Source organism: Petaurus breviceps, unplaced genomic scaffold (assembly GCF_028583685.1).
Source record: "Petaurus breviceps papuanus isolate PSGF00001 unplaced genomic scaffold, PetGlider_PUasm1.0 175, whole genome shotgun sequence".
Lineage (NCBI taxonomy): Eukaryota > Metazoa > Chordata > Mammalia > Diprotodontia > Petauridae > Petaurus > Petaurus breviceps.
Window position 1 is genome coordinate 59,387,773 of NW_027185764.1, and position 23,592 is coordinate 59,411,364.

The window sequence follows — 23,592 nt, forward strand, 5'->3', positions numbered from 1 at the left end:
ACATCCTATATTTATGCATATCATTAGCTTCTCTATAATTTTCAGTCTTAGAGATTTGACTGGGGTCATGGGAGAGTTTAATGCCTTGTTCATTGTCAAAGAGCCAATATGTATTTGAAGCAGCACTTGAACCTAGGTCTCCCAGACTCCAAAGCTGATCCTGTAAACCCTGGCTCTCAACATGCCTCTGGTACAAAGGTGAGGAACTTACGGCCTCAAAGCCATATGTAGCCCTCTAGGTCCTCAAGTGTGGGCCTTTAAGTCCAAACTTCACAGAACAGATCCCCTTAATAAAAGTATTTGTTCTGTAAAACTTGGACTCAGTCAAAAGGCCACACCCAAGGACCTAGAAGATCACATGTGGCCTCAAGACTTCAGATTCCCCACCCCTTCCCTAGTGTATAGGAAAATATTTAAAAGAAAACCTTATATACACGAGTCTGGAACATATATATCTGTTTCTAATAGTTTATTTGTCTGGAATATGGGCATGCTTAGAATTTTAAAACAATCAGTTACTAAAGTACAGTCTAACAGTTCTAAGACAGCAGTTGTTCATTTTGAATGTGACAAGCTGTTGAATACAGTAGTAAATGAAGAACACAATATGCTTCAGTGATGTGTAGATATGAAGAGTTGGAGAGCTTCTTAAATTATTAGCTGGGGTAAAATGGATACAAGAATCATTCTACAATATGGGATAAATGTCATTTACTTGATCATAGAGAGAAGATGAGTTTAATTACTGACTATAAGCTAAGGTAGGGTCATTTGCAGAGAAGACCCAGAGTTTCAACCCATAAAGATAAGAGAGATGAAAGGACATGTTTTAGAACTGGATCAGCTAGGTTTAAAGCTAAAAGTAATAAAGAGTAAAGCTGCTATTAAGAAGTAAGTCCAGTTAACCAGAGGAAGAGATTGGAGGCAGAGAGTCAAAGAAGTTACCTATTAGAGTGACTAGCTGGTTTAGACAACGTGCTTAGTGAGGTATTAACCAGGCATGACATGGAAGATTCAACTTAGTAGTGGAAACATCTGTTTAACACAAAAGTCACATGCAGCAAAAACTTTTTTGGATAACTCCTGAGTCAGAAAAAAGATACTGACAGTTCCAGAGTTATGAGTTACTCCCAACACATGGGCTTTCCACACTCATGGACCTACTTAAGAGATTTTTTTAATTGTATGCCTACTCTCCCCATAGATATTAAGTGCATTGACAAGAACATGTGACAAATTTATGTGTAGATTAGGTAGGAGGGCATATATTATCACTGTATATAAATATCTCTGATATTATTGTTTTCACCTCATTATTAAGTAAATGGAAATTTTGCTTTATAATGGTAATTGTATAAAATGGTCATTTTATTGTTATATAATATAAATAACTATTGTTGAGATGGCTAGGTGGCACAGTGCACAGAGTGCTAGGCCTGAAGTCAAGGAGACTCATCTTCCTGAGTTGAAATCTGGCCTCAGATACTTACTAGCTGTGTGTCCCTGGGCAAGTCACTTAACCCTGTTTGCTTCAGTTTCCTCATCTATAAAATGAGCTGGAGAAGGAAATGGCAAACCACTCCAGTATCTTTGCCAAGAAAACCACAAATGGAGTCACAAAGAGTTGGACACAACTGAAAATGACTGAACAACAACAATAATTATTGTTAAGTAAATGGTAACTTTAAAATCCATGACATCATAATTATGAGTGGCTGTGCTTGTGGGTGTTTGGAGAGCTATGATGGAGTAGGTGTATATAATCCCTCACAACAGGATTATATCTAGGACCTTTAGAGAATTCAAGGGTGACTCTAAGATGATAGCCCTTCTCAGGGAACTTGGACTTCCCAGAGTGAGGAAAGGCTCGTGTTAGGAAGCCAGCCCAAAGCACACCATGCACACTCCCTTTGTGAGAGGTGTGACTACACATATACGTGTAACTACACATACATTAAACATTTTTACAGCATTTTTTCTTGAAGTAGGAATGATGCTGTAGTTAGGGGAAGAAGATAGAGAAGAGCACCAAAGAAAATATACATAGCCATTTTCACCAATTCATAGGCTTTTATAACTAGAAGGAATAATGAGGATCATCTAGGACAGGTACAACCCTCTTTTTTAAAATGTGAAGAAAATGAGAAAGGGGAAGTTAAATAACTTTCTAGAACCCACATATTTTAACTCCTGGCTTAATTTTCAGCCCTTAGCTGCTTCCATATACATTTGGGGCAGGGGAGAAGAGGGATCAGGATAATGAGTTTCTTTTTATCTTGGTTGCCATTTTCACAGCAATAATACTTTTCTCAATTGCCATTACTTCATCACCTTTAATGATTTTTTCTTCTTTGCCATCTCTAATTCCCTTGACCAAATAACCTTACAATTTCACCAATGCTTTCTTAATTTACATATCTCAAGGCAAAAAAAGTACTTTACATGGGTAAAGGGAGCAGCCCTAAACATTAGGCCATCCCCTGGCATCATTCTTCAATGATGGTCTTTTATCTTTACAACTCTGCAAATTACAAGTTTTGCATCATTGCTCCTTGTACTATCATGCTTTGACTATACATAGTCTAAAAATGGTGTGAAAGTCTTCATGTCACCCTGATGCTTTAAACAAAGGTCCCCAGGCATTTTTTAAGATAAGAATTGAAGATACCATCAGTTAATAATCAAAACAATTCCCTCTCTGTTTATATCCTGGCTAGGTTGATCAGGCAACCAGCTTTATTAAGCCAAGATGTTTTTTTCTATAAGTTTTTGAATGATCTATTTCTATAAGTCTCCACCCCAGCTTCCCAAACAAAAATGTTCATTTCTAGTTAACAGATTTCTAGAAGCCGTATTTGGAATCTGTTTTCATTGAAACATCTTGGATCCTTTCAGGAATTCTCTCCTTCTACATTGTTACCACAGCTGTGATGAATGAAAACCAAGAAGAAAAAGCCAGAACAACAACAAAAACAAAAAAAGACAACTCCTGTTGGTCTCCATTTCATCAAAACCCTAAACCCACTAAGGAATTCTGATAAATAACATTATGGATTTCATTCATTTGATTTTTGTCTGCACAACAAATAATACTTTTAAAGAAGTTAAATATGAATTTATTAGAAATGTAGCCATCTGTAACTTATATTTTAATGTCCATGTTGTACTTTGGGTTTCTTGGGCTTGCTCTGACATAGAATGTGCTTTGTGCTATGAAAATCAAATAGGAAAGTCATTCTTATTAAGATGCAATGATGTTTAAGCCCTTACACAAATTCTAATATTCATTTATCATTTCAAGTAAATTCCCATGTACAGTATTTTAAGAATGTATTTTAGGTATCAGTTAAAAATAACTTCAATTCCCCCTCCCATTTTCCTATAGGGGAAAAAAAATACAAAAATGCAAATATAATGAGCACCGTACCTTTAAATGATTACCTGAAACAGCATTATGTATAGGCAAAAGTCCATCCAGGCTTTCACTATTAACATTAGCACCAGCTTTCAATAACTCCACCATCACTTCACTAAATCCCTTATTAGCTGCCTCATGAAGTGCTGTCCATCCTAACAAAACCAAAGGAAATAATCTTTAGCATCAAATCATACACCCTGCAGGAATCACTGCTTAAGAACCCACACTCATATCATATCCTTGTTACAATCTTCTTTATTAATGGAGTGAGTCTGGGAATTTTCTGTATATGTGGAGCATGAAAATGGCTGATGATGTTTGTTTAATGAAGTATATACCTCCACCAATACTAGTAACAGGCTAATACCCCAAAGACATCAAAGAAATAGGGAAAAGACTCATCCACATAAAAAATACTTATACAATTTTGTTGAAGCTGAGAACTGGAAACTAAGATGGTGTGCCCATCAATGGGAAATAGCTGAACAATTCATAGTAAATGAATGTAATGGAATATTATTTCAATTTAAGAAATGAAGAAAGGATGGTTTCAGACAACCTGGCAAGTCTTGAATGATGTAATGCAGAATGATGTGAGTAGAACAAGGAGAACAATTTATACAGTAACAAAATTGTAAAGAAAAAACAACTTTGAAAGAATTAAGAACTTAATCGATGCATCAACCAGCCATGATTCCAAAGGAATGATGACGATGATGTGTGAAGGCAGGCTAGAATGGAGTGAACACCATCAGGGAAGATGTGAGATCATAGAATCATCACAGACCAGAGGCAAGGAAAGGACCTCAGAGGACATCTTTATTTTACAATCCAGAAAATGGATGCCCAGAGAGGTGAAGTGATTGGCGAAGCAGAGGCTGGATTGGATCCCAGGTAAAATTTTTTCTACTCTGCCAAAGTGAACAGGAAAGAATTCTAACTATACAAGAGCCTTGACTTAGGGAGGAAGGGAATCTTCCTGATCCACAAGAAGCTGTGAGTTTCTAGAGAGGTGGAGATGGTCCATCAGGCCAATATTAAGGGCTAAAGCTATGGGCCACCAAACACTCAGATTTGGGGGCCATCTCCCTAGGAGCACTGATTTAGTCATCCTGCCCTCCTCCTACCCCACCCCAAATGATCCATATTAATATTAATTGTCCAAAGTCTGTGGTAACAAAAGACAAAATTTTAAAATGATATATACATCTTTTAAGGGGTTTAAATTATAAAGCTGACTAGAAAAATGAATGATGCAAACCTGCATTATCCTTTTGGTTTAGATGAGCTCCAGATTCAATTAGTGCTTTGACTAGCAACAAGTCTCCTCTCTTGGCAGCTAAATGCAGACGACTTTTGCCTTTGGCATTCCTCTTATGGACTTTAGTTACTGTTCCGCAACTAGGTTTGTTAGGCAAGACCTGGTTATCCTCTTTGCCAAATGCTGAAGGTTCTAAGGATATAATAATAATAATAATAATAATAATAATAATAATAATAATAATAATAATAATTCACATTTATATGTACTAAGCACTTTCTACATAAAGAACCCTGAGAGGTAGGTAGGAGCAAGGATTGGGACTGAACCTGTGATCTCATTGATATTATAGGGAACTTCCAGATAAGTAAACTCTATATACCAATAATAGGCTAGCACCTTGTCTGCCACTTATAGTCTTTGTTTAGAGTACTTAGAAGTTAAGTGACATGCCCTGTGTCTTAAAGCCAGTACACACCAGATCTTCCTGGATCAAAATCCAACTCTATCCACTATGCCACACTGCCTATCAGAAGGATGAGTATTATTATACTACTTTATGATCATCTCCACCTCAGTGGAAACTTGGTCTCTACTCCTGGGTTTCATGCTTCTGATAGGTAAGTTTTCACCTTATCTTGCCAGGGCCCACAACATATCATCATGCCCGCTCCTTCCTTTCTTTCCCTATTGGAATGTAAGCTTGAGTGCAGGGACTATCTTGCTTTGGATTCCAGGGCTTAGCACAGTGCCGGGAACATAGCAAATACTTAATAAATGTGTTATCCATTTATCTATCTATCTATCTATCTATCTATCATCTATCTACCTATCTTGAGCCCATTTTATAGATGAGAAAAACCAAGGCTCAGACTGACGAGGTTCATCCATGTTCTTACTGTTAATAATGTTGTTCAATGAGGAGATCACAAAGCCAGGACATAACCCTAGGTCTTCTGGCTCTGAGTCCAGGGCTTTTCAAATCATGTCAGGCTGATCCCGAATTGCAGCAGATATCTCACTAAGGTGTTTGATGCAAATGCACACACAAATGAATTATTCTGAGTTCTAACTCGGGGCGGGGGGGGGGTGGTGGAATAGTAATGCTTCATCTATTTCACTATATTCATCTCAGAACATTACTTTCCATTAAGTTAATTCATGATCTTCCTGACTGAAAACCATTTAAAATTCTAGTGCAATGTTCATCACTGTTCTCAATAATTCCATGGTGGTGAGACCTAAAATGGACCAAATTTTTTTTGATGATAGTATTCTAAAAAATTTTGCTGTCCTAAAGTTACATTATGATTTATTAGATTTAAGAGTTGCAACAGGTAATTTCTACCTAATATTTCTAGTATAATTTAAAGGAACTACTATCCTCTAGCCCATTATATGCTCTATTTTTCTTTTATAAAAAATAAAGTATACCATCTGAAATTTCTTTTTTCATAATTCCTTGCAATTCAGATTAATGAGGCTTTACTCTAATTCATTTTTCCTGACCTTTTTTTTGCCCTTAGTAAAATATCATTTGCATATATGGCCTCACAATCTTTAGAAACAGAGTCAGATGATTAACTTGTAATGGCAATGCTTTAAAACTAGCTAAACTACTGAATGGTGTTATACTTGCACAGAACATTACATGGCTTAGTGACACAGACACTGTAGCCTCAAGCCATATTCAAAGGAACTTGCAAAACTTTATTTTAAATGTGTAGCCCTTAATAGAGGGGAAAGACCCAGTACTGCATCTCAGAATTCCCCAAAACTATAAAGGAGGCTTATTGGAGAATAAAAGGAAAATCTCCAATAGGATAACGAGTTAGCTAGATGGGATGAAGAGAGAAACCATTTATTGAGCACTCCTTATGTTCCAGGGTCTGTGCTATGCTGTTGCTGTTGTTTGTCCCTCATTCTCCAAGAGGACCATGACATCAGGGGGTGATGTCATGACATGCAAATGAACTGAAGTTAAGTGAGGGAGGACTGTGCAAAGTCACCAGCCTCACTTTCTCTTCTGGGCCATCTGGGTCCAGTGGCAAGATACATATCAGGACAACTGGAGATGGCCCAGGATGCAGTGGGAGGCCTTGGCCTTTTTAGGGTAAGGTCTTTAACAGATCTCAGTTTGACTGAGGTCAGGGTCTGAGCTATGCACTGGGGATACAAATACAAGCAAGCAAGATAGTTCCTGCCCTTAAGGAGCTGACATTCTAATGGGGGAAAGCAATACAAAAAGGGTACTGGAAAGTAGGAGGGGGGAAGAGAGGGTGGAAAGAAGATTGCAAGGAAATACTTAGAGACTTGGACCTTGGCAAAATAAGGAATGGAGTCTAGGGTTTCAGTCAGAGGGAGATGAAGATGACAGCCCAAGAATATTGCATATCAGAGACAAGGAAATACACAGTCCCTTCCTACTATGCCCGCCCCAAATAGCTGGTCACTATAGAGTATGTTCTAAGGATCAGATCCCAGGGATCCCTAACTGACAGAATCCCACAATTTCTTACATAAACACACTTAAGAGAATAGAAAATAGCTGCAAAAGTGTTGTCAAGGATGAGGACATTATCAATGGCCATGTGACAAATTCACTACTACCAAACCCTTGGCTTCTTTGCCAAGGACTCTGGTAAGTTAGCAGCATTATCAAGCATTTGAGGCTTACCCAGGGGTACATACCACACAAACAGATCCACAGGGGATGTGTTTCAGGAAAATTAGACTCTTGCAGACACTACTTTGCTGTAGGCAAGCCCCACATCTTTCAACACAATCAGCTATGCAATAACAGCAATGAAGCAGCTTTTTAAAACACAGGCAAAGTTGGAGTTGAGTACCTCATTGCCTAAAGATTGTAATGGAATGGTTCACAGACTTCATAAAGAGGTTATAGGTCTTTTATAACCATGAGGGTAGGTACAAAGGAAACTTTTTAAAAATGGGAATTTAGAATTATAGGTCCTTCACCTTAGAGATTTCATAATTTTTACCAGTTCATTAACTTTCAAGAAAGAAATTCCCTAGGAAGAGCTAAAACAGGAAGAAAATTATAGACCAATTTTCCTAATGAATACAGATGCAAAAATTTTAAACAAAATACTAGCAAGGTGAATATAGCAATATATCATAAGGATTACATACTATAACCAGGTGGGATTTATACCAGGAAGACAGGGTTGGTTCAGTATTAGGAAAACTAAAAACATAATTGACCGTATCAATAACAAAACCAACAGAAATCATATGATTATCTCAATAGATGCAGGAAAAAGTCTTTGACAAAATACAGCATCCATTCCTATTAAAAGCACTAGAGAACATAGGAATAAGGGATGTGTTCCTTAAAATGATAAACAGTATCTATCTAAAGCCATAAGGAAGCATATCTGTAATGGGGATAAACTAGAGGCCATCCCAATGAGATCAGTTGTGAAGTAAGGATGCTCATTATCACCACTATTCAATATTGTACTGGAAAATATTAGCTATAGCAATAAGAGAAGAAAAAGAACAGAAGGAATTAGAATAAGCAATGAGGAAACAAAACTATCACTCTTTGCAGATGATATAATATACTTAGAGAATTCTAGAGAATCATCAACTAAAAAAATACTTGAAATAATTAACAACTTTAGTAAAGTTGCAAGATATAGGATAAACCCACATAAATCATCAGCATTTCTTTATATATCCAGCAAAGCCCAATAGCAAGAGATAGAAAGAGAAATTTCACTGAAAATAACTGAAAACAATATAAAATACTTGGGAGTCTATCCGCTAAGATAAACCCAGGAACTATAAGAGCACAGTTATAAAACACTTTCCACACAAATAAAGTCAAATCTAAACAATTGAAAAAAATATCAATTGTTCATGGCTAGGCTGAGCTAATATAACAAAAATTACAATCCTGCCTAAACTAACCTACTTATTCAGTGCCATACCAATGAAACTATCAAAAATTTATAGAGCTAGAAAAAATTACAACAAAATTCACCTGGAAGTACAAAAGGTCAAGAATATCAAGGGAATTAATGAAAAAAATTACAAAGGAAGGTGATCTAGTAATACCAGGTCTTAAACTATATTATAAAGCATTAATCATCAAAACTATCTGGTACTGGTTAAGAAATAGAGTGGTAGATCAGTGGAATAGGTTAGGTACATAAGACACAGTAGTAAATGACTCATAATAACCTAGTGTTTGATAGATCCAAAGACCCTAACACTTGGGATAAGAACTATTTGACAAAAACTGCTGGGAAAACTAGGAAATAACAGCACAAACTAGATATAGACCAACATCTCACATTGTATACCAAAATAAGGTTAAAATGGGTACATGATTTAGACATATAGGGTGACACCATAAGCAAATTAGAAGAACAAGAAACAATCTACCTGTCAGATCTATGGGGAAGGGAAGAATTCATGACCAAATGGGAGATAGAGAGCATTACAAAATGTAAAATAGATGATTTTGATTATATTAAATTAAAACACTTTTGCACAAACAAGACCAATGCAACCAAGATTAGAAGGAAATCAAAAAGCTGGGAAATAATCTTTACAGTCAATTTCTCTGATAAAGGCCTCACTTCTCAAATATATAGAGAATTAAGTCAAATTTATAAGAATACAAGCTATTATTCCTCAATTGGTAAATGGTCAAAAGATATGAATAGGCAGTTTTCAGACAAAGAAATAAAAGCTATCTATAGGCATGTGAAGAAGTGCTCTAAATCACTTTTGATTAGAGAAATGCAAAATAAAACAACTCTGAGGTACCACCTCACATCTATCAGATTGGTTAATATGACAAAAACAGAAAACAATAAATGTTGGAGAAAATGTAAGAAAATTGAGACATTAATGCATTGCGGATGGAGTTCTGAACTGAGTCAACCATTCTGGAGAGCAATTTTGAACTATGTATGCCCAAAAGCCAACAAAACAGTGCATACCCTTTGATCCAGCAATACCACTACTAGGTTTGTATCTCAAAGCGATTATAAAAAAGGGAAAAGAACCCACATGTACAAAATTATTTATAGTAGCTCTTTGTGTGGTGGCAAAGAATTAGAAATTGAGGGAATACCCATTAATTGGGGAATGGCTAAACAAGTTGTGGTATATGAATGTAATGGAATACTATTGTGCTATGAAAAATGACAAGCAGGCAAATTTCAGAAAAACCTGGAAAGATTTTTATGAACTGATGTCAAGTGAAATGAGCAGAAGCAGGAATACATCTTGTACAATATCAGCAACACTGTGTGATGATTAGCTGGGAATGACTCAGCTTTTCCCAGCACCACAATGATCCAAGACAAGTACAAAGGACTCAGGATAGAAAATGCTGTCCACATCCAGATAAAGAACTGATGGACTCTGAATGCAGATTGAAGCACACACTTATTAAACTTAGTTTGTTTATGGTTCTTTTTCCTTTTATTTGTTTCTTTCACAACTGTGACTGATATGAAAATAGGTTTTGCATAATTATACATATATAACACATCAAATTGCCTACCATTTTAAGAAGAGGGGAGGGAAGAGAGAGAATGAGAAAATTTTGGAAGTCAAAATCTTGTAAAAATAAATGCTAAAAATTGTCTTGACACATAATTGGGAAAAAAATAAAATACTTTTAAAAGAAAAATGAAGAAGGTCCCAAGAGTTCACAAAGTAGGTTCTGAAATGGCTCCAAGGCTAGAGGAACCTATGGCCCCATGAATCTTACATTCTGAAGAGGGTCATAGGAACATGTCAAAATGAAAGTGACCTTAGAAAGTCACCTAGTTCACCCTATTCACTTTACAAATGAGGAGATTAAGGCTCAGAGAAGTTAAATAACTTGCTAGGGTTATACAGGGTCTACTCTTTACACCAGATAAAACCACAAACTACCCAATTTCTTTTTCTTTAGAAAAAATTACTTTTTAAACATGCTTTAAAAAAAACTGAGTTCCACATTTTCTCCCTCCCTGCCACCCCTCCCCCACCCACTGAAAAAGGAAAGCAATATGATACCAATTACACATGTGAAATCATGCAAAACACTTCCATATTAGTCATATTGCAAAAAAAGTCAGAAAAAAATTTAAAATGATAAAATTATATTTCAATTTTAATTCAGAGTTCATGTTCTCTTTCTGGGGGTAGATAGCAAACTTTCCAGTTTCAATGTAAAAGAGTAAGTGGAGTCCCAATGAGTTTTTTGATGTTTTGATTTGACATAGCTTCCCTGGTACAAGTACTTTAGCTGTGTTTCCTCTACAAAGGTGGCAGTCTGAACTCTGCCCTCAGCTTGAAAGGGTGTGGTCAGAGACACACAAATCCTGTAACCTTTTATCTCTGTCATTTTTTTCACACATGTTCAAACGTAAAATTGAATTGTATGTATGTGAGGGGGAAGACAGGGAAAAACAAATTGTCTAACTTAAATTTTTGTAAGCTATATGCAATATAGATTGATAATATACCACATAGAATGTTTTGTGTTATTCATAGTGACTTACTATTAGTGAGTCATGAAACATTATTTTTAGTAGCTATGGGCAGAGGTCACTATTCAATAGGTATGATTATGATTAACCCTACCACAGGTCTTACTTTGACACTTAATCATGGGATGAAACCAGAAATAGAAAAGGGGATGACAATGGAGCACAAGCTCTAGAAGGTTTTGTGATTTCCAACTTTTAGAATGTTAGAATTGAGTCCTATAGTTAAAGGATCCCAGTGAGTCACTTATAGACTTAGCAAGGAGGCCACAGGTCCTAATTAGTTAGAGAAATGGAAAGGCTTTGAGTGTGCTCCCAGAGACAAATAGCACCTGCTGCTGGAGAACCCCTCTAACTAAGGATGGCGAGGCTCATTACCAGGATACAGGCCACTAGGAGATGAATTCATTCGTCATGCTAACCCACAATACCAAGAAAAGTACAAAATGGCCCTCAACCCTGTGTGACCCTCTTTTACTTCTTCAGTGATTGTAGTAGTGGAAAAGGGAGTAGAGGTGCTATGGACAAAAGTTAACTGTTGATATCCTAATGTCACATATGGCTATCACACCCACCCAGATGCTCAAGTATACTTGAGACTCTCAATGTGAGATCTGAGTCAAGTTGGTTCTTATATTGTCAGAGGAACAAAGTAACATCAATAAAGAAAAGACCTAGTTAGAGGAAAGTCTCTAGTACATTGGATAGGTCTTCTATGGAGGACATATAGTAGAATATGGACAAAAAATCAGAGGCAGCATGACACAATGGATAGCGAGAAGGCCTTGGAGTCAAGAGACACTGGGCTGAAGTCCTTTGATACATACTGGCTGTGTGACCTAGAGCACTGAATCTCTCAACACCCTCAGATAACTCTCTAGGACTACAAATGACAAAACAGATGCTGATTTGCATTGGTAGCATGAGTTTCCTCACTAGGGATTCCTTATATCAATGAAATCTCCTTAATAAAAGGAATTGTTCTGTAAAACTTAGACTCATTCAAAAGGCTGTACCCAAGGACCTAGAAGGTCACATGTGGCCTTGAGGTCACAGGTTCTCCACCTCTCCTCATAGATCTCATTACTAAAGTAATGACATATTACTTGACCATTAAGACTGTTGAAAAAAGCCAAATTGACTCATAAAGACACATTCAGTGCTCATCTATAGACCCTATATAGTCAGGACAATAATTAATCAGAGTACTATTGTTACAGTACTACTTTTATCATAGCATGGCTAAGTGTTGCAATGGATAGAGAACTGGACCTGAATTCAGGAAGACTTGAGTTCAAATCTGACCTCAGATCCTAATAAACTGTGTAATTTAAATTTTCCCTGACTCATCTGTAAAATGGGGATAATATCACTTGCCTCCCAGGGTTATTATGAGGATAGAATGAGATTGTAAAGTGCTTTGCAAACCTTAAAGCATTATGTAAATGCTATTATTATTATTATTACGATTATCTCATATGATCCTCAGAATCAATTAATCAACAAGTCTTTATTAAGCACCTGCTATGTGCCAAGCACTGTGCTAGGTCCTAGGAAGATAAAGACAAAAATGAAACCACCTCTTCCCTCAAGGAACTTACGTTCTCTTAGGAGAGATAACATGTACACACACAGTTAGAATATACAAACTGGGGGTAAAATAAATACAAAGTAACTGGCTGGGGTGGAGTTTCATAGGCACTAGCAGCTCAAGAGATCTAGAAAGGCTTCAGGCAAAAGGTAATACTTGAGTTGGAAGGAAATAAGGGTTTCTAAGAAATGGAGGTGAAGAAGGAATGCATTTTAGGCATGCAAAACAGTCTGTGCAAAGGTACCAAGACAGGAGATGGAGTATTGAGCAGAAAGTAAGTCAATGTGACTGAACCTCAGAGTGCAGGAAGGGGAGTAATGTTTAGTAAGGCTGGACAGGTAGATCAGAATCAGGTTGTGAAGGTCTTTATAAAGACAAAACACAAGGTTATATATTTGATCCTTGAAACAGGGATCCATGGGAGTTTGCTGAGCTGAGAAGTGATAGAGCTAGATTTGCATCTTAGGAAAATCACTTTAGCAGCTATAAGGAAGATGGTTTATGGGGGGGGGGTAGTGTTGCCACAGGAATATCAACTAGGAGACTGTTACAGAGATACAAATAAAAGGTGGTAAGGGCATGAACTAGGGTGGTGACTATATGAATAGAGAGATAGGGACAGACACAAAAGATGTTGTGAAGGTAGAAACAAGATATGACAACTGATTAGGTATGTGAGCTGAAGGGGAATGACAAATTGCAGATAACTCAGAGGTTACAAAAATGGTGGACTAGAAGAATGGTGGTACCCTCTTCAGAAATAAGGAAGTTTGGGAGAAAAGAATAACAAGTTAAAATAAACCTGGAATCTTGGAAGCTTTAGGATCAGGAGAATCCTCTTGCTGTGATTGATTCTGTAAATCCTTGTTTACACTTATAGAGGAACTCAGATCTTGACTACAGGTAGTTTCTTGAAGATCTTGCCTTTTTCTTTTCATCTGAACTCTTTTTTCATGTAGTTGTAAATTTCTAGGCACATGAGTGTCTGGACTTCTTTTCTCTCTTGCCTCCTTGTGGCTTCTTTCGGTGTTTTGCTCTCTGTTTACATTATCAGTCATGCCCTTGTCTGAAAAGCAAGAAAATGTGGGATGTTAATGCTGTGTGTGGTTTTTACTAGTTTGAGAAATATTAGTCATATTAACAGATGATAAAAATTCACACTTTGTAAGGGTCTCAATGCACAGAAATTTCTTTGAGGGTACTTCTAAGTTGTTAAAGTTACATTCACTAGAAACAATTGTGATATAGAGTGACAGTTCAAGAAAAGTGGCCATTCCAGAGTAGAATTTGTGATAGAAGAGAGAAAAGTCATAAATGGATTTTGGAAGAGAAAATTTCAAAGGATTCAGAGAAAACACAGGCAGTATTGCATATGCTAAAATTCTATGGGCAAAGTCCACCCAGGTGGGATATGAAACTCTGAAGAATGAAATTCCAAGGAAACAAAGAGAAATACTTCCCATAGGGAGAAAAATTCTGGGGAGAAATACTTGGGGAAATACTGGAGAGAACTATTTCCTGTGGGTAGATAGGAGAGTGATAACTGACCAGAAAGGAGAAGCTGCTCAGCCCTTATTTTGCTTCTATGTTCTCTGTCAAGGAGACTAAAGGGACAGAATGAAAAATTACTAAAGAGGAATTAACAGTAAAGATATACATAATAAGATAGTAAGAGACCACCTAGCTGACCTTGATGAGTTAAAGTCACCTAGTCCAGCTGAAATTGTCTGACATTACTGAAAGAACTGGGGTATGTGATTGCTGAGACATTAATGTTCAATAATATGTGAAAGGCTATGGAAAATGTGGAAAAATGAAAAGTACCCCAAGACTAGAAAAAGGGAAACATTTTCCTGGTTTTCAAAAATAATTATAGGCCAGTGAGCTTTAATTAAATTCAATTCTTGGAAAAATTCCAGAACATTTTTTTTTTTTTTACCTTTTGGAGGGCAACTGGGGTTAAGTAACTTGCCCAAGGTTACACAGCTAGTATTTTTGTGTGGGTGTTAAGTGTCTCAGGCTAGAACTGAACTCAGGTCCTCCTGACTCCAGGGCCGGCGCTTTACTCACTGTGTCACCTAGCTGCCCTCCAGAACATATTATTAAAAGAATGGTTAGTGAACACCTAGAAAAGAAATTGATGATCATAAAGAGGCCATAACGTATCATTAAGAACAGGTCATACCAAGCTAAACATACTTTTTTTGGACAAAATAAAAAAAAAAACTAGCAGATAAGGGAAATGCTATATATGGCTTATTTTGACTTCAGCAAAGCATATGATAAAGTCTCATGCATTTCTCTTGGATAAGACAAATTAATGGTAGGTTAGATGATGATACTAATAGATGAATTTAGGTATTTAAGTGGCAGAACCCAAAAGAGTATTCTAAAATGGTTTAATTGTGACCTAGGAGGAGGTCTTCAGTGGAGAGCTCTAAAGATCCATGCTTGGCTTCTATGCTGTATAAATTTTTTTTTCAATGACTTGAAGAAAGTCATAGCTGGTATGTGTGCGTGTGTGTGTATACATATATATTTAAATATCTACAGATATATGTATATATACACACATACATACACATACTTATACACACAGAGATAAAAGTAATCTTAGAGTGAAGAGACTGGGATGGATTTGGGAACCAGGAAATGCCTCTGGCAGAAGGTGAAATTTCAGCTGAATCTTACAGGAAACTAGGGAAGCTAGGAGTTGCAAGTGAGGAGAAAGAGTATTCTTATGTATGGGAGATAGATGGAGTGGCTTATTCAAGGAACAGTAAACAGGCTGTTGTAGTGAGATTGTAAGATACATGGAAGGAAGGAAACTGGAAAGGTAGAAAGACCCAAGTTGTAAAGTACTTTAAATGGCAAATGGAGGATTTTATATTTGATTCTGAGGGTAAATGGGAGCCACAGGAGTTTACTCAGTAGGGTAGTAACATGGTCAGACCTAAACTTCAGGAAAATCACTTTGGTAGATGAGTGGAGGGTGGTTTAGAGTAGGTAAATTTAGGGCAGGAAGACCAATTAGAAAAATATTGCAATAATTCAGGCAAGAGGTGATAATGGCTTGTATAAGAGTAGAGGTTCTATGAGTGGAGAAAAGGGGCAACAGACAAATGATTTTGTAACAAAATTTACTAGCATCTTATATGTGTGTGAATGTGGGTGAGAAGTTGGAGATGACATTGAGGTCTAAAGCCAGGGTAACTGTGAGGATGGTGGTACATTGACAATAAAAGGGATGTTCAGGAGAAGGAGGGGTTTGAAGGGAAAGATAATGAATTATGTTTTGCAAAGACTGAGTTTGAAATGCCTATGGGACATCTGGTTTTAGATGTCCAAGAGGCAGTTGGGGATGTGGGACTGGAGCTCAGTAGGGAGGTTAGGACTAGATACACAGATATAGAAATCACTTTATAGAGAAGATAGTTGAATTCTTGTAAGCTGCTGACATCACCCAGAAAGAGGAAAAAGAGAGGAGGACCAAGTACAGGGCCACAAAGGACACCCACAGATAATGGATTTTTCCTGGATGAAGGTCCAGCAAAGGAGACTGAAGAATGGTTGGACAAGTTGCAGGAGTATAAGATAGCAGTTCTGAAAAAAAAAATCTGTGAAAATTAGTGGACTTTCAGGGCAGCTAGGTGACACAATGAATAGAGCACCAGTTCTTGAGTCAGGAGGACCTGAGTTCAAATCCAGCCTCAGACAATTAACATTTACTAGCTATGTGAGCTTGGGCAGGTTACCCAACCCCAACTGCCCTGCCTTCCCCCCCTCCAAAAAAAGAAAAAAATAAATAAAATTAGTGGACTTTGAGCTCAACATGAGTGAGCAGTATGATATGGCAGCCAAAAAAGGCTAATGTAATCTCAGGATGTACGAAGAGAGTCACCAAGTCTGGCAGAGATGCGATGGTACTTCTGTACTCTTCCCTGGTCAGACTACATCTAAACTATCATGGTCAGTTCTGGGCAATGTACTAAGGAGACTGTCAATCTAGAGTAGAGGGCTCAAATTTGAGGCCCTCAGGCAGCAAGAATTCAGATAAAACTGGAAAGGAAAACCCAACCAGATTAAAATGTGATTAGTAAATGTTTAGTAAAATAAACAAAAAACACAATACAACATACATCATGTTAATTTGTGGTTTTCTAAGTTGATATATAACCTGCAGGGATCCATTGTCACTGTGGATAACTATAGCACCTACCTCCCAGGGTTGCTGTGAAGATAAAATGAAATAATATTTGTAAAGAGCTTCACAAAGCTTAAAGTATTATATACACACTAGCTATTAGCCATGAGAGGGACCTGGCAAATACTTGTTGAAGTGGGTACATACAGCATGGAATTCACTGGAAGATTTATAGGTTAAGAAAACATGTAATATTGTAAAAATAACAATAATAATAATTTAAATATTACCTGATTGGGAAGGAATTGTCTTCTCTATCCCTTGCTTGATCTGTGAGGCATCTCTTAAATCCTCGTTCATATTTTTAGTAGACTGTATATTTTTATTTGGAATCACATCACTCTCTGGAAGTTCTGATTGCTTTATTTCCATTTTAGTTGCTTCCTTTTCATGAGATTGTCCTGTGCACTCAATACTCTTTTGATGACTCTCTTGAGTTTTCTCAGTGTAGGTTTTTTCTGAACTCTTCTCTCCCCTCTCATTGGTTACTCTCTCCTCATCTGTCTCATTAATGAAAGAACTTGGCACATTGGAGTTATTACGAAGACTGGTGGATATTTCAACTCTACTAATTTGCCCTGATAAGTCAGGTGTTGACCGTGTCCCTGTACTAGTCAGGGGAATCTGCTCAGGGTTGACATCAGAAGTAATTCTTGTAATATTCTGTCCATCATTTACAATATACCTTTCGGAAATAACAGTACAATCTGAATCAGATAAGTTGGTGATGTCCTGTTGTGAAGTTGTTGCAAGGCTACCTGCCCAAAAAACACTTTCCTGGAGTAAAGATTGAATATCAGAAGGTGAGTAGTGTTGGGAACTTGACTCTTTTTCATGCTCTGAGTTTGTTTTGCAATTACTCTGGTTTTCATCATTTGCAAAACAAGTCATCTTCTTGGGCAATATGGTCCCCTCAGAGAGGCATCCACCATCACCATCATCATTACTATCATTGTCACTATCAACCTTTCTATCTACAAAGGAAAGGAAACACTTTTCCCAGGCTGTTACACTCTCACCTTTATGACTGGAGTTATCATAGGGACTGGCCTCACAAGGAACAGGGTTCTTATGATGACCAGTGTGATCATTTCCTTCAGCATTCAATGGCAACTTGGCTTCCTCACAAGAGGGAAGCCCAGAGAGAAGGATGGCTTCTGCTGGCTCAGCAGCTTCTGATTCTAAGATATTGGGTTCTTTCTGATTGTCTGCCAACCCTGTGCTCTGGTCAGGTTCTTCCTGGCTCACTGTGCCATTTTCATAAGCACTTCTTCCTTCCGAAACTGAAAAAACTTCACTATTATGACACAGACGATTTTTCAGCATTGGAGTTACTGAGTGGGTCGGCGTACTAGACTTTTCTGAAAGGTCACAGAAAGATTCAGGGTCCTGCTGTTGATGAGCAATAGATCTAGTTATTCTTTTTGAAGAGGTTGCCACTGGTATCTTTGTATTGCTCTTTCTACCACTCATCTCAGTTGTTTGAGGAATTGTCCTACTTTTTCTCTCTCCCACAGGAACAAAGCTCTTGGGTTCATGGACATCCTGCATACTGATCTTTGGGGATTCTTTGTCATTTATTTGATCAACAGTTGTCTGCTTGTTCCTAGTTGGAATTAGCTTTTTATTCTTTGATATTTTTTGATGATTTTCATTCACAGCTCCTTTATTCCTCAATAAATTCCCTTTGTTTCTTTTAGAAACCTCTATTTTCCTATCTTTTATTTCTCTGGAGTTATCATTATTAAAATACTCGCTGCTTCTGGGACTGCATTCTGGTTTCTACAGAAACAAAATATATGGTTAACTTCATTTTCAGCTACAATTGTATATTCAATTCATCCTGGGTTGTTGGCATATCTTTACTATTCCATTAAATTGTTATAACTTGATTTGACCGTGGGGCCTGCTGAGTCAAACCAAACCTGATGTTTCAGAAAAGGGTACAACTAGGAGAAATAAAAGCAAAACATAATAGGCTCAGTGTGTGGTTTATTATTTTGTTCTGTGATGTGTCTTTTGCTCCCTTTCCCCTAGTATTTTAGTACTATTGGTGTTACTGAACATAATAAAATCTTTCTACTTAAGCCTTAGTAGACTTATAAAACTAAACAGATGGGAAAAGAAAACCACAACCTGTATTTTGATATATGCATTTCAAAGCAGAATGCTTTGCAAGACTTTTGTCACACTCCCAGCTTAGACACTTCAACTCCATTAGGTAAGTCACCTATTCTGTAGCTGTCATCACTTAGAGATAACAGAAAAAGCAAAGTACAAATGCATAGAGACATAAGAAAGGGTAAAAGACCCAAAAAGGAAAAGGGAAACTAAGAGGGTTAAGGGGAAATAAAATTGGAAAATGCTCTGCGGGTAACTGTCAATGTATCTGTATAGCTCTCTCGGACGAGAGAGAGGTAACAATAACCTTGGTAAGTCATATGTATATAAATACGACATATATACGTGTATGTGTATATATATATATATATATATATATATATATATATATCTTTGAATATGGAAATAAACAAGGCAAAAATAAAGATGACTTGCATAGGATGGGGATTTCCATAAAGTCACCACCAAGCCAAATCTAAGCTATAAATGCCTTTTTTTATAAGAATTTTTTTTTAGTTGTGGTCATGTAAAACAGCTTATATACAATGTGACAAGATAGGCTTAGGTGTGTGACTAGTCTTAGAAATGGCTGAACAAATGAAACATTTCTATGATGGTCTTTTTTCTCAATCTCCTTGATGACCTTAAGTGTTTATAGATCTTAAATGAAAACAAATATAATCTAAGCCAAATTCTCCCCATTATTTATCTGGGATGTGCTACAGCCAGTTTGTATGAGAGAGCCAATTGTGTGAGCATTTATACCTTGAATATAAGCAAATGCTATAAATCGGGGCTTGGTTTGTTTTTTTAATTGTCTAGATTTAAGAAAGTGATGGATAAAATTTCAATAGCATAAGTTATACTTAAGTGTCATCTGTACGTGGTTTTTTTTCCTCAGAGAGTCGTTCATTAAGCATTTACCAGCATACCCCTGTCTAAGACACTCCCTAGACTAAGTTGCAAAGACATGAATTTCTCTACAAAAGTAGGTAGCAGCATGGTGAGAGGGCTAAAATTGTTGTCACGTGACCCAAGTTTGAATCCTAGTTTGGAATTTTATTACCAGAGTGACCTTGGGCAGGCTACTTAATTTTTCTGGGTCTTAATTTCCTCAGCTATAAAATGAAGGAGTTGGACTAGAGGGTCTTTTAAGCTCTAGATCAATGATCTTATTTTATGCAGTACACTAAACCTAATTTCTGGTCCTCTCAGGCTATTCTGTTTACATTTAAACATTTTTCTGTTTACATTCAAGTAGCTCAGCTCACCATCACACCACCTGTGGAAACAAGATCTTATTGATATGGATATCTCCCTTCAAATCACGACCCACCTACACTTTCTCTCCTCCAGAAGTTCTTATCTCTGTCCTCTCATCACTCCTCCCCAAGAAGTTCACCTAACCAGAGGAAGCTCTCCTGTAAGTCTTTTAACAATGGGCTGACCCCTCACTGTTGCTAAAGGACCAGCCCACCCCTTTTCCATTCATAAATCTCCTGGATGTCTTCTTCAGTCTTTTCAACCTAGAGAAGACAACACCTGCAAGGCAGGGGACATGACAGAGGTCTTCAAATATCTGAAGGGCTGTCACATGGAAGAAGGATCAAATCTATTCTGCTTGACCTTAGAGAAAAGGACAAGGAGTAAAGAAATGAAGTTGCATAAAAGTATACTTCATCTAAAGAAGGGCTTTCTTACTATACAGAAGGTAAATACACTGCCTTGAGAGGTGGCAGGTTGCCTTTTACCGTTGGTCTTTGAGCAAAGGCTAGATGACCACTTTGTCATGCATGTTATAAAAAGAATTTTTTTCCATGTATCAGTCGGTCTAGGTGGCCCCTAAGTTCCCTCCTAATTCTGAGATGCTGTTATTCTGGATGGTATCATTAACATCACTTCCTGTGCACATGTAATTATTAACAATAGTAGGCTGACCCCTACTTGCTCCTTCCATACATAGAGAAGGCTAGGTGGTACAGTGGCTAGATGTATGGCAGTTACATAGGGATAGGGAGCTGTGATTTCAATGCTATATGGATGCAAGTCAGCACATTCTCTTTAAATAGAAGAATTTAAAGCATATCCAAGGAGAAGTGATTTGCCCTGAGTCACTTCACCAGACTTGAATTCAGGTCTTCCTGACTCATCACCTTTTGATCCAGTACACCAACTTCTCTCTCTCTCTCTCTCTCTCATGGCAAAGATATGCCAATCTCAAATGAAAATTCCCTTCCAAGGATCCAAGATCTCACCAGTGCTGATACTCCTGCTACATTACAGGTAGCTGGTGGCAAAGTAGATAGAGCTTTAATCCACCTCAGATATTTACCAGCTACATGACCTGGGAAAGTCACAACCTCTGTTTGCCTCAGTTTCCTCAAGTGTAAAATGAGATAATAATAGCATCCACCTCATGGGGCTGTTGTGAGGGTCAAGTGAGATAATATTTGTGAATCACTTAACATAGTGCCTGGCACAAAATAGGTACTTAATAAATACTTATTTCCTTACTGCTTTCTATTACCCTTCAGAACACCTGAAATTTTTATTTTTCAGAGATTGTAAAGCTTCATAACTCACCATATAACATCCATTGTTCCAGATGAAATCAGGAGAATACTGGTGCTAAAACACTGAGTTTTTGTTTTAGGTAAAAGTATGGGATGATCAAAAGTGCTGTACAATTTCACATGTGCAGCCCATTCCTTTCTGACTCCAACTGAAACCTGGCTAACTTCATCATCTACCTGCAATGCTTGTCCAAGATGAGTAAAATCGATATACCTCAACAGGCTGTCCATCCAGCCTTGACAAGTCCTCTCATGGTCTTGTCAAGAGGCATGTTATACATTTGGCTTTTCCAGTGTAGACTGATAAACCAAATTCTTTATAGTGGTTTTGGATCTCTCTTAATAGTAACTAGAGCATTCCAATGCTTCTATAACTAGCACAACGCTATCTTTAGACAGGAGTACTTGGAGAATCTCATCATTTATAGGGAATCTCTTTTCCATTTGAACTTTGCACTGGAAATCCTTGATGAGAGTGACAAACTCTACTGTCAAGAATACCCCTCCCAAGGGGAGGCCAGGTGGCACAGTGAATAAGAGCACCGGGCCCAGAGTCAGGATGACCTGGGATCAAATCCAGGCTCAGATACTTAGCACCCACCCAGAAACACCTGGCCGTGTAACCTTGAGCAAGTTACTTAACCCCCATTGCTTTAAGAAAAAAAAAAGAATACCCCTCCCTCTTTTATACCTTGCATTATATTAATAATCAGAAAATCACTAAACAAAGTAGTACTGCATCTATCAATGAATTCTGTATCTCTTAGCATAAAATGGGAGACATTACTTGAGGAACTTTTAAGGATGCATTTTGTCTGAAACATATGATATTTTATAACCAATAACAATAAATGCAATGAGATTTTATATTTTCTGTACTTTATAAGTCAGTTTTGTGACTGTTATAAAATATAATTTGCAAAAGCCTACATATTTCCTTCTCAAAGTTTCATCAAGAACATCATGGAAACGTATAGATCTTTCTCATAAATACTTTGTAGAGATGTGAAGATAGGTATGTAGGTGGGTTGTTATTTGTAGGTTCACCTGATTGCCTTTTTGATAGTAATACCATCCCTCCTCTCAAATATATGGAGACTTCATGCCTCAAAGGCTGAACAATTCTGCAGCTTCCAGCACAGACTTTCCCTATGTATACTTGGCCTGGTCTTGCTGTCTTCATTACTTCAACACTATTTTCATTTTCTTATATAGCACATTAGGGACTAAGATACTAGAGTCCTTATGTTAGAGTCACTGTTAATGATGAAAAAACATTTAATTATGAAAATGCTAATAGATCAGTTCCCTTTTTTAAATCTGCTTGTTGACCCATCCAATTTTAACTTTAAATGATCTTGGGATGATCTGGGTTAACTGGATCTCATGCCAACCTTTCTGTGAATTTGCTTTCCCACCCATCACTTTTTGCTGTTTTATGAGAGGCAGTGTGGTATAGTGGTCAGAAGGCCAACTTTAGTCAAGTAGACCTCTAGCTGAGTCCTGCTTCTGATACATACTCACTGTGTAACCATGGGCCCATCACTTAGCTCCATCTTACCCCAAACTGGGCAGTTAGTTGGAACATTGGATGAAGTGCTGGTCCTAGAGTCAGGAAGACTCCTCTTCCTGAGTTCAAATCTGGCCTCAGATATTTACTAGCTGTGTGACATTGGGCAAGTCATTTAATCCTATTTGCCTCAGTTTCCTCATCTACAAAATGAATTAAAGAAGGAAATGGCAAACCACCCCAGAACCTTTGCTAAGAAAACCCCAAATGGGGTCATGAAGAGTAGGACATGACTGAAAAATAACTGAACAACAACCTCCAAAACACTTTCTAATGACATAAATTATAGATAAGTCACTGATCTACAACGAGAGAAATAATCCTGTGGAGTAGTAC

General features: G+C 37.3%; 1 protein-coding gene across 1 annotated transcript in view; it reads right to left on the bottom strand.

Annotated features, from left to right (window-relative positions):
• The window catches only part of ANKRD31 (ankyrin repeat domain 31), a 149,230-nt gene that overhangs the window by 36,720 nt on the left and 88,918 nt on the right, over nucleotides 1-23,592 (bottom strand). Inside the window, exons 9-10 of the mRNA XM_069085448.1 lie at nucleotides 17,223-18,774; nucleotides 3,428-3,570 (exon numbers count right to left, since the gene is read on the bottom strand). Of these exons, the coding sequence (XP_068941549.1) occupies nucleotides 3,428-3,570; nucleotides 17,223-18,774 (1,695 nt within the window). The remainder of the gene's footprint in view (nucleotides 1-3,427; nucleotides 3,571-17,222; nucleotides 18,775-23,592) is intronic.